The following is a 10,473-nucleotide window of genomic DNA, read 5'->3' on the forward strand; positions in this document are numbered from 1 at the left end:
CCCGGGGCCCGCGGGCGGGCCGATGGCGGGGCGGGCCCGGAGCCGCGCGGAAGGGAGGGGGGGGGGGGGGGGCGGGGCGTCCCGCGTCGCGGCCAATCGGCTGCCGCGCCGCGCGGCCCGCCCCGGCGGCGCTGCCCAATGGGAGCGCGGGGCGGCGGCGTTTGAAAGCGGCCCCCGGGGTGGGGGTGGGGGAGGGGGAGAAGCCAACGGCCCGGCGGGGCGCTGAGGAGAGGAGAGGGGCGCGGCGGGGGCTGCCGGGAAGGGGGCGGACCGCGGGCGGGCGGGCGGGCGGCATGGCGCACAAGCAGATCTACTACTCGGACAAGTACGACGACGAGGAGTTCGAGTACCGGTGAGCCGGGGGGCGGCGGCGGGCCGGTAACCGGGGGTGGGGAGGGGAGGGGGCGGGGCAGGTAACGGCTCCCGGTAACGCCTCCCCCTGGGGGAGAGGGGGCCCGGGAGGGGGGAGACTGGGAGGGGCGGGGCGGAAGGGGGGCGGCGGGGGAGCACCGGGACGGGACGGGGCGGTGGGGAGGGGGGGGCTGGGGGGGAGCCCCGGGGGCGGCGGAGGGGCCCCGGAGGGGGGGGGAGGGGGACGGGGGGGAGCCCCGGAGGTAGGGGAGGGACAAGGGAGGGGGGGGCACGGGGCGGCGGGGGAGCCCCGGGGAAGGTGGAGGAGCCCCGGGGCTGGGGGGGAGCACCGGGAAAGGTGGAGGGGGGGACCGGTGGAGGAGCCCCGGGGGTGGGGGGGAGCACCGGGAAAGGTGGAGGGGGGGACCGGAGGGGAGCCCCGGGGGCGGGGGGGGGGATACCGGAGAGGGGGGACGAGGGAGGGGAGGTTCAGAGCGGCAGGGGAGCCCCGAGGGCGGCAGAGGAGCCCCAGAGGGACGGGAGGGGGCCGGGGGGAGCCCCGGGGACGGCCGTGCCCCCCCGCCGTCCCGGTGTGAGCCCCCCCCCCCCCCCCGCCGGGGGCGCCGCAGGCACGTGATGCTGCCCAAGGACATCGCCAAGCTGGTGCCCAAGACCCACCTCATGTCCGAGTCGGAGTGGCGCAACCTGGGCGTGCAGCAGAGCCAGGGCTGGGTGCACTACATGATCCACGAGCCAGGTAAGGCCCGCGGGGGCCGCCCCGGGGCTGCGCGCCCTGGGCCGGCCGCTCCGCTCACCGCTGTCCCCGCAGAGCCGCACATCCTCCTCTTCCGACGGCCGCTGCCCAAGAAGCCGGAGAAGTGAGCGGCGCCGCCGCCGGCCGGGCCACCCAAGCACCTTCCTGCTCCTCTCCCGCACCCCCGATCCCCAGGAGCCCCCCCCCCACGCGCCCGCCCGGCGGCCCCGTGTCCTCCCCCCCCCGCCCCCCCCCGCGGGGTCTCGCCCTGCCCGGCCGGGGCCGAGCCGCCGGGTGCCCGTGACCCACGGTGCCGTCGGGGCACCCGCGGCGGCTCGGCCCCGTGCCGCAGGGCTGGGGCTCTCCAAAGCTTCAATAAAAGGACGTTCGGGAGCTGCTGTGTGCTGCCGGTGTACCGGGGGGGGGAACGGGGGGGTCCCGGTACCGGGAGCGTCCCACCGGGGGGCTGCCGGTGGGTCCCCGGTGCCCCGGGGGGGGCTTCCCGGTGGGGTATTGCCCTTCCCTGGGGGGCTGGGGGGGAGGGGCGAGGGCTCCTGGGGCCCGGTTGGGGGCAATGGGAGGGAGGAGGGGGCGGGGGGGGCCCCGGTGACCGGGGAAGGCGGGGGAGGGGCACGCGCCGCCGGGCCGGGCGGGCCCAAGTCCCCGGGGAGGGTGGGGGGGAACGGCCCCCCCCGCCCCGCAGCCATGGTTCCGTCTCCCCTCGTCCAATCGGAGCTCGCAGCGCCCCTTGACGTACACCCCCGCCGGCCAATCAGAGCGCGGGGCGGCGGCGCGGTCTTTCCCGGTGCAGCGGGGCCGGGCCCATGCGGGCGGCGGCGGCGGGGGGTGCGCGGCTGGGGGCCCTGCTGCGGGCCCGGCGGGACGCGGTCTGCCGAGCCATGGCCGGGCCGCGCCCCGCCGCCACCGCCGGGATCATCGTCATCGGGGACGAGATCCTCAAGGTGCGGCCGGGAGCCGGGGGGGGAACGGGAACCCGGGGGGGGGGGCCGCTCCCGGTGTACCGGGCACGCTCCTGGTGTAAGGGTCATGTTCTCGGTGTACCGGGCACGTTCCCGGTGTAATGGGCGTGCTCTCGGTGTACTGGGAATGCTCTCAGTGTAACGGGCACGCTCTCGGTGTACCGGGCATGTTCCCAGTGTACCAGGCGTGTTCCCGGTGTACCGGGCATGTTCCCAGTGTAACGAGCATGCTCCCGGTGTAAGGGTCATGTTCCTGGTGTACCGGGCACGTTCCTGGTGTAACGGGCATGTACCCAGTGTACCGGGCGCACTCCCGGTGTAATGGATATGTTCTCGGTGTACCGGGCACATTCCCGGTGTAACGGGCGCGCCCCCGCAGGGCCACACGCAGGACACGAACTCCTTCTTCATGTGCCGGCGGCTGCGCGCCCTGGGCGTGCGCGTGGCCCGCGTCTCGGTGGTGCCCGACGAGGTGGAGGCCATCGCGGGCGAGGTGGCCGCCTTCGCCGCCCGCTTCACCTTCGTGCTCACCTCGGGCGGCGTCGGCCCCACGCACGACGACGTCACCTTCGAGGCCGTGGCCAAGGCGTTCGGCGAGCGCGTGGTCCCGCACCCGGAGCTGGCGGCGCTGGTGCGCGACGTCTTCGGCGAGACGGCCGCGCGGCGCCCGGCCATGAAGCTGGCGCGCGTCCCCGAGTCCTCGCGCCTCCACTACGGCACCGACCGGCGCACCGGCGGCGCCCTCAAGTACCCGCTGGTCAGCGTGCGCAACGTCTACATCTTCCCCGGCATCCCCGCGCTGATGGAGCGCGCCCTGGATGGCCTGAGCCACCTGTTCCGCAGCGAGCAGACCCGCTTCCACTCGCGGGCCGTCTACGTGGCTGCCGACGAGGTGCTCATCGCGCCCGTGCTGGACCAGGCCGACGCCGCCTTCCGGGGCCGCGTGAGCCTGGGCTCCTACCCGGACTGGGCCAGCAACTACTACCGCGTGAAGCTGACGCTGGACTCGGAGTCGGAGCAGCACCTGGAGGAAGCGCACCGCTTCCTGATGGAGAAGCTGCCGCCGGGCGTAGCGGTGCCGCTGGTGGCGGACCCCGTGTCGCCGGCGGCCACCGAGGTGTACGGCCTGGCGGAGTCAGGTACCTCGTGTACGGGCCCTCGTGCTGCTCCCGCACGGCCCCCGTAGCCCGGGCAGGCCCCGAGGGGCCGGGGCAGCGGGAAGGGCGGCTCGGGAGCAGAACTGGCTGCGGGCTGTGCGGGGCCGTCCCGTCCCGTCCCCTTCCTGGGCCAGGGGATCGGCACCGTTAGTGTCCCAGCCCCAGGGTGCTGTGTCTGGGGACGAAATGAGCCCCCAGCAGGGAGCTGGGCCCTGGGGCTGAGCCGAGGCGGCGTGGCCCTGGGCAGGCAGCAGTGCCTGCAGGCACCGAGTGTCCCCTCCCAGCAGGCTCGGCCCTGGGACAGAAGGTGGCAGCAGCACTGCGGACCATCGAGGAGGCTTTGGACCGCTACAGCCTGGCCCAGCTCTGCGTCGGCTTCAACGGGGGCAAGGACTGCACGGCCCTGCTGCACCTTGTCCATGCTGCCCTGGAGAGGTACCCAGCTGCGGGGCTGCCCCGGCACAGCCTGGGGCAGGGTCACGGGGGTCCCCCAGCCCTCAGCCGGGGCTCCGGGGCTCTCCTCTGCCCTCCTCTGGGGCAGTGAGCGTATCGCTGGGGCCCACCTTGTGGGGACTGCGCGGCTGCCCTGCCTCGAGTCTCCATCCGCTGGGGTCCATCAGTGACAGGTCTCTCCCCAGGCGGTACCCGGAGAGGCAGGAGAAGCTGCAGGTGCTCTACATCCGCACCGTGTCCCCCTTCCCTGAACTGGAGCAGTTCATCCAGGCGACCGTCCAGAGGTGCGGGACGGAGAGGGGCCGGTCCCCGGGCAGGGGACGAGCGGCGCCTCCCGCAGCCCGGCTGGCAGCTGCCCGTCCTGCCCGCCAGGTACAAGATCCAGCTGTGCACCGTGGAGGGCTCCATCCGGGAGGCCCTGGTGGCCCTGAAGGAGCAGCAGCCGCAGCTGGAGGCTGTCCTGATGGGCACGCGGCGGACGGACCCCTACTCGCGCACCCTGACGCCCATGTGCATGACGGACCCCGACTGGCCCCAGTACATGCGGGTGAACCCCTTGCTGGTGCGTGGCCTCAGCTGCCTCTGCCTGCGCGGGGGACAGGGGCAGGGCCGGTTGAAGCGATGGGGAGGGAGCAGCATTAACCCGTCCTCATCCCTGGGGGCTTTTCTCCCCAGTTTCCCCTCTCCCCTTGGCATCTCCCGCCCTGCTGCCCGGCTGTGGGCCCCTTTCACTGCAGCCTGGTAGGGCAGGGCACGTTCCTGCACATCGGTGGCTTTTGTCACGTTTGGGGATGTGCCGGGAGGGACGGGCGCGCTCTGGGGCTGCGGGCAGGGGGCTGTGGATTCCCACGGGGGCCGGCTGCCCCCGTGTGCTCCGGGCCGGGGTGAGCTGGCTTCCCTGGGGATGAGGGGGCAGCCCGCACCAGCCTGCAGCGATCCCTGCGCCATTCTGCTCGCAGGACTGGACGTACAGGGACATCTGGGAGTTCCTGCGCAAGCTCTTCGTCCCCTACTGCATCCTCTACGACAAAGGGTGAGTGCTGGGAGCTGCCCTCCCTGCTTGGCACGGCGATGCCCCGCCGGAGGAGGACAGAGCGTCGGGCGGTGCTCCTGGGGCCGCTCGCAGCCGCATCGGCCCTTCGCAGCTACACGTCCCTGGGGAGCATGGCCAACACGACGAAGAACCCGGCGCTGCGCTACACTGACGCCCGGGGCCGCGAGAGCTACCGGCCCGCTTACGAGCTGGAAAACGAGGAGGACGAGCGCACGTCCCGGCAGTGAGAGCCCGTGGGCTGTGCTCGGGGGCACTGCGCCGAGACCGCCGCCTGCGGGGTCTCCGGCAGGTGTCCCTGGCCCCGCCGGGGACAGCGCTGAATAAACCTGCTGAGTGCCGGCACTGAATAAACCTGCTGTGCTCAGCCTGTGCTCCACGTCTCATGTGGCCTTGGCTCTGCTGGTCCCTCCCGGCCCTGCGGGGCTCCAGCGGGAGCGAGAAGCGGACTGAGGCCGGCTCTGCCCGAACAAAAGGGTCCCCGGGCAGTGTCCCCTCCCCGTGCACGTCACCGCGGTGGCTTTTGAAGCGCAGAGAATGGAGCAGGTTCCAGCGCTTGCCCCGGGGGCCCTCGTGGCCACGCAGCTGCCTCCCCGCCGTCACCCACCATTCGCTGCGGATCCCGCGGCCATGCCTCTCCTGCGCACCGCGGCGGCACGGCTGCCGGGCGCCCAGAGGCGAGCGGTGCGGGTGGCGGCACTGCCGGCACCCAACGGCGATTCCCTGGGGCTGCGCCTCGGCTCCTGGCTGCTGCGGGTGCTGCGGGAGTGCGCCTACCTCCTGCTGTGCAGCTGGTGCATCCGGGAGCTGCTGGACTAGGGCACGGGACCCCCGCGCCCCGGTGAGTGCCTGGCTCTGCCCGTTGGACCGGGGGAGCCCTGCTCCGGGTCGGGTGCGGGGGCTCGGCCGCGGTGCTTGAGGGGGGTGATGGGGTGGGGGGACGTGGCCCTGGTGGTCCCCGGGGGTGGGGAAGGGTTTGGGTGCCCGGCTGTGATGCTCTGGGGGTGGTGATAGCGCGCGGGGCCCCAGCTTTGGTGCTGGTGGGGGTGATGGGGTGGGGGGTCCCAGCCATGGTGCCCCCCGGGGCTCCTCACCCCTCTTTGCCTCTCTCCCCTCCCCAGGACTTTTTGTGGCTCTGTGACGGCTCTGCCCTGCCCTGCCCTGCCCGCAGCTGATGGACCCCCAGCACCAGGACCTGGTCCAGCCCGTGGCCCCCTCGCCACCCAGACCCCAATAAACCTGAGCAGTGTGTGACTGGCTGCGTGTGCTTGGGAAGGGGTCCCCCCACTTGTACCCCCAAAACTTCCACCCTCTGCGCCCAGCTAGGACCCGTGCGACATCCCTGCCTGGATCCACCGCCCCCACCGGAGGGTCCCCAGCCCCCTTGGTGGCAGGGGACCGGTGCCGGGGGCCGTGGCCCCGCTGCCCCCTCTGCCGGGTTATCTGCTGTGACTCAGCCGCTTGTTTAGAGAGTGCCTCCGCTTGTCCCTGCTCCAGGCTGTTTCCTGCCCTGGCCCTGCACGCCCGGCCGGCACCAGCGCTGCCAAGAGCCAGCGGGAAGCCGCCGGAGCAAAACGTACCCCGAGGGCCCGGCAGGAGCTGCGGCGAAGGTCGCGGGATGCGCGGGGCACCGCGGCCCTGGGGGCTGTCTGCGGTCCCCTGAGCCCACCGTGCCCCTGAGCTGGCCGGGCCGGTGCGGTGCCGGGCTGGCCCCGGTGCAGGGGCTGCCTGCAGCCCTGTCCCGCTGCAGGGGAAACTCCGCTCGCCCCGGCCGCGGCGGGAGCGCCTGGCGCCAGCACGGCCTCCCTTATCTCGGCGGGAAGTTGGGAGCAGGAAGCGCGGCCCCGCGCGGGATAAGGGTCCCGTTTACATTAGCTGCTTTGTTGTGGCGCGGGCTCCCACCCTCGCGGAGTGCCCGCGGGGGGGCCTGGCCGCAGGGACAGCCGGGGGGTCTTGGGGGGCTGCGGGGACCCCTGCCTGCCGGGGACCCATCTTGTTGCTGCGGGCAGGGATGGGGGCTTGCAGACGGTGCCGTGGTGCTGCGCCCCGCTGCTCCCCCTTTTCCCAGCACGGCCCACATGCCCGGGGCTGTGCCGGCACGGCCCCTCCTTTGCAGCCATGTGTCGCCGCGGTGCTCGGTGCCCTCCGGGCTCCTCGCCACCCCCCTGGCCGTGCCCGACAGCCTGGGGAGACAGCCTGGCTCCGGCAGCCCTGCGGGTAGCGGGGCATCCCTGCCCACCGCGGCCCACGCGTCTGGCGCCTGCCCCGCTGCCGCCACGTCCTGGCCCCGGCCGCAGCTCAGCCCAAGGCCTGGACGCCACGAATCAATGAATTTCCCAAACGGGGAGGTCCGGGGGAGGAGAGAGTCCCGGCACAGGAAAAAGTCCTGGCTGCGGCGCGCCGTGGGCAGAGCGGTCCTGGCCGCCCTGAGAGCACAGCCCCATGCGCAGCCCCGGCTCCTCGCACCCAGCTCCGCTGCCCACCGTGAGTGAGACCCCTTCCCCCGGGACCCCTCGCCCAGCGCGGATCCGTGCCCTGGGACAGGCAGGTTGCCCTGCACGGGGCTTTTTTTTGGGGGTGGGGGTCGCATCCCCAGGTGAGCCTGGGGACCTGGCACAGAGCGACGCAGGGGGATGGCGGCTGCGGGCGCCCGGCGGGGCAGGGCACCGCAGCTCCGCGTGCGCTGGGACCAGCGGGGTGACGGATGGGGCAGCCCCCCCAGGGTCACAGCATCGTCCCCGGGGCGGGGGGGGGACCCGGTGTGGCAGAGCCGAGCGCAGCGAGTGACGCCTGTCCCTGTCCCCCAGCTCATCGCTGCTGCCCCATGTTCCGCTCGCGTCGTGCCGCGCTGGTGAGGCGGCTCTGGCGGCAGCGCTGCGCGGCGCCCGGCCCCGAGGACGGCCACGGCGCCCTGAAGCCCGCGGCACATGCCCTCTTCAAGAAGCTCAAGGACGAGGAGCTGGAGCTGCTGGTGCAGGCGGTGGAGAGCCGGGGCGCCTGGGAGTCCGGCTGCGTCTGGGCGCCGCGGGGGGACCCGCGGGGGGCCAAGCAGGCGCTGCCCCCCCAGGTCCTGCTCTGCCGCCTCTACCGCTGGCCCGACCTGCGCCAGCCCCACGAGCTCAAGCACCTCTCCTACTGCCAGAGCGCGGGGGGCCGCGGGGGCTGCGGGGACGCGGCCGCGCTCTGCTGCAATCCCCACCACTTCAGCCGCCTGGCTGTGCCCGGTGAGTGCCCCCCGCTCCCCGAGACCCCCGTCCTCACCCCCCCATCCCGCCCCTCCAGCATCTGGTCCTTGGAGTGGGCTGAGGGGGGGTTGAGGGGAATTTTGGGGGGGCAGGGGGCTTTGGGGGGCCGGGGCGCATGTCCCAGCTCCTCACCCGCTTCCCTGTCCCCCCAGAGACCCCTCCGCCCCCCTACTCGAAGTCGTCCTTCAGCCCCTCCTGGCCGGCCGAGCCCGAGCACCCCCAGCTCCTGGAGTTCAGCTACAACCGCGTGGACTGGCGCGGTAAGGGGCAGCGACGCGGTGCCACGAAACTGGGGAGCGGATCTGGGAGGCAGCAATGGGACGAGGGGTTCCTACCGGGGGAGCCAGCCTCGGCCCGGCCCCCTCCCGCGCCACTCCTGTTATTTTTGGCCGTGCCGGACTCCCCACCGGAGGAAGTGCTGCCCACGGGGACACACACAATGTGCCTTGACGCACAAAGCCGCGGCTCCAGCCTGGCTGCTGGTCACGAGGCCGCTCCATGGCAGGGCTCCACCTTCCCCTCGCGACGACGGGGACCCCCCCTCGCCACAGCCCATGGCCCTCAGGGACAGCGCCTGGGGCTGCCCTGGGCCTACGTGCCGGCGCTCAGCAGCTCCGGTGACTCACGTCCCGCACCGGAGCCAGCCGTCCCGTACCGCCGGGACATCCTGGCGGGACAGCCACGGGGTGCCGCGGCCGTTTGTCCGCTCCACCAGCCCCGGTGGGAGCTGGATGCCCCGCGCATGACCCGGGGGCATGAAAAGCCCGTGCCCCCATCCCTCAAGGCTTCACCTTGGCCTGTGCTGCCACATGCCCGCGCGGCATCGGGCGCTGCTCTGCCCGGCACCAACGGCTCTGCTCTCCCCCGACAGACACCAGCCTCTCGCGGAGCACCATTAGGGACGGCTACTGGTGCAAACTGGCCTACTGGGAGCACCGGACGCGTGTGGGCCGCCTCTATGCCGTGCACGAGGCATCGGTGAACGTCTTCTGCGAGCTGCCGCGGGGCAGCGGGTTCTGCCTGGGCCAGCTGCCAGCGGCACACCGGAGCCAGGCCGTGCGCCGGGCGCGGGGCAAGATCGGCCGCGGGCTGCTGCTGAGCCGGGAACTGGGCGGCGTGTGGGCCTACAACCGCAGCGAGCACCCCATCTTCGTCAGCTCCCCCACGCTGGGGCCCCCTGGCACCCGTGGGCTCGCCGTCCTCAAGGTGCTGCCCGGCTACTCGGTGAAGGTGTTCGACTACGAGCGGGCGGGGGGCTTGGCCGGCTGGCGGCACGCCGGGGACGGCCCCTGCGACACCCACAGCGTCCGTATCAGCTTCGGCAAGGGCTGGGGGCCCTGCTACTCCCGGCAGTTCATCACCTCCTGCCCGTGCTGGCTGGAGGTGCTGCTGAACCAGCCCCGCTGAGCAGCTGGGGGGTGATGGGGGCAGTGGTGGCAGGTCCCCCCCAAGCTGGGTGCAAGGAGGACACGAGCTGTGGGGCTCCTCTGCCTCACCCCAGCCTTTTTCTTCCCTGGCTGCGTGGCCACGGGGCTGTCCTGACCCATGGGACCCCTGCTGGGACCCCCCACCCCAGCCCCACCGTGGGGCCGTGCCCCCAAGCCTGGCTCTGCACCCACCGCCACAGGTCTCTCGCTGATGCGGGGCACTATTTAATCTCTCTTTTTTATTTTATTGGTTAATTTTATTTTAATTTATCTTATTTTTGTAAGAAAAAAAAAAAGTAAAATGTAGGGGTTGTAGGGATGTAGAGCGGGCACCCAGGGAAGGTGGCCGGGGCAGGGTGTGCAGGGGCCGGGCGTGTCTGGGGGAGGCTGGGGGGCAACAGGAGGGGCACGGGGGGCAGAGCCCCGGAGCAGCAGGCGGGGGGCTGCGGATGCAGGGCCCCTGGGGCATGGCAGGCGTGGGGGGAGTCGGGGGGAGCAGAGCTCGGGGAGTGCGGGGCAGGTGAGCACAGCTGGAATTTGGGGAGGTGAGCACAGCCGGAATGTGGAGGGACGAGCACAGCTGGAATTTGGGGAGGTGAGCACAGCTGGAGCAAGCATGGGGCAGGTGAGCACAGCCGGAATTTGGGGAGACTAGCAGAGCTGGAATTTGGGGAGGTGAGCACAGCCGGGGCAGCTGCTGGCCGGGGTTAGCGCCCCTGGGGGGGGTGCGGCCCGGGTTACGATGGCCGGGACGTGGGGACCGGCGGGGAGCTGAGCTCGGGCACAGCTCAGGACGAGCGCGGTGTCCGTGAAGGTCCCCGGACCCTTCCAGCCCCAGGGAGAGCGCAGCCGCTGCGGGAGCGGGTACCCCAGGTCCCGGTGCGCCCGGGCCGTGTCCGGTATTTATAACCAATAAACGGTGCCACCGGCACCACGGAACCTCGCGCGTCCCGATGCGTGCCGGTACCGCGCGGGGCCGCCGGTTCCCCCCCACTAGGAAGCGCCCCGAGGGCTCCCGGTGCCGTTGCCCGGGGCACGGCGAGCTCGGCACCCGC

The 10,473-nt window shown here is 72.8% G+C and overlaps 3 protein-coding genes across 5 annotated transcripts; all 3 read left to right on the plus strand.

Annotated features, from left to right (window-relative positions):
* Window positions 1-207: 207 nt before the first annotated feature.
* On the plus strand, window positions 208-1,498 carry CKS1B (CDC28 protein kinase regulatory subunit 1B). The gene is made up of 3 exons (XM_040538670.1): window positions 208-352; window positions 981-1,108; window positions 1,181-1,498. The coding sequence occupies exons 1-3, from the start codon at window positions 294-296 to the stop codon at window positions 1,231-1,233; spliced, it is 240 nt and encodes a 79-aa protein (XP_040394604.1). The 5' UTR covers window positions 208-293; the 3' UTR covers window positions 1,234-1,498.
* A 402-nt stretch (window positions 1,499-1,900) lies between these two features.
* On the plus strand, window positions 1,901-5,113 carry FLAD1 (flavin adenine dinucleotide synthetase 1). 3 transcript variants are annotated; one of them, XM_040538740.1, is made up of 7 exons: window positions 1,901-2,067; window positions 2,465-3,224; window positions 3,527-3,677; window positions 3,881-3,979; window positions 4,068-4,257; window positions 4,655-4,728; window positions 4,841-5,113. In XM_040538740.1, exons 1-7 carry the CDS (start codon window positions 1,930-1,932, stop codon window positions 4,974-4,976), a joined length of 1,548 nt encoding a protein of 515 aa, XP_040394674.1. In that variant the 5' UTR covers window positions 1,901-1,929; the 3' UTR covers window positions 4,977-5,113. The 3 variants fall into 3 exon arrangements, with proteins under 3 accessions (XP_040394674.1, XP_040394675.1, XP_040394672.1); XM_040538741.1 differs by having other exon boundaries at window positions 3,530-3,677; XM_040538738.1 differs by having other exon boundaries at window positions 3,530-3,677; window positions 3,881-4,257.
* A 1,994-nt stretch (window positions 5,114-7,107) lies between these two features.
* On the plus strand, window positions 7,108-10,358 carry LOC121061022 (mothers against decapentaplegic homolog 6-like). Its single transcript, XM_040539308.1, has 4 exons — window positions 7,108-7,230; window positions 7,554-7,970; window positions 8,144-8,251; window positions 8,863-10,358. The coding sequence occupies exons 2-4, from the start codon at window positions 7,571-7,573 to the stop codon at window positions 9,396-9,398; spliced, it is 1,044 nt and encodes a 347-aa protein (XP_040395242.1). The 5' UTR covers window positions 7,108-7,230; window positions 7,554-7,570; the 3' UTR covers window positions 9,399-10,358.
* Window positions 10,359-10,473: the final 115 nt, after the last annotated feature.

Source organism: Cygnus olor, chromosome 28 (assembly GCF_009769625.2).
Source record: "Cygnus olor isolate bCygOlo1 chromosome 28, bCygOlo1.pri.v2, whole genome shotgun sequence".
In the NCBI taxonomy this organism is placed as follows: Eukaryota; Metazoa; Chordata; class Aves; order Anseriformes; family Anatidae; genus Cygnus; species Cygnus olor.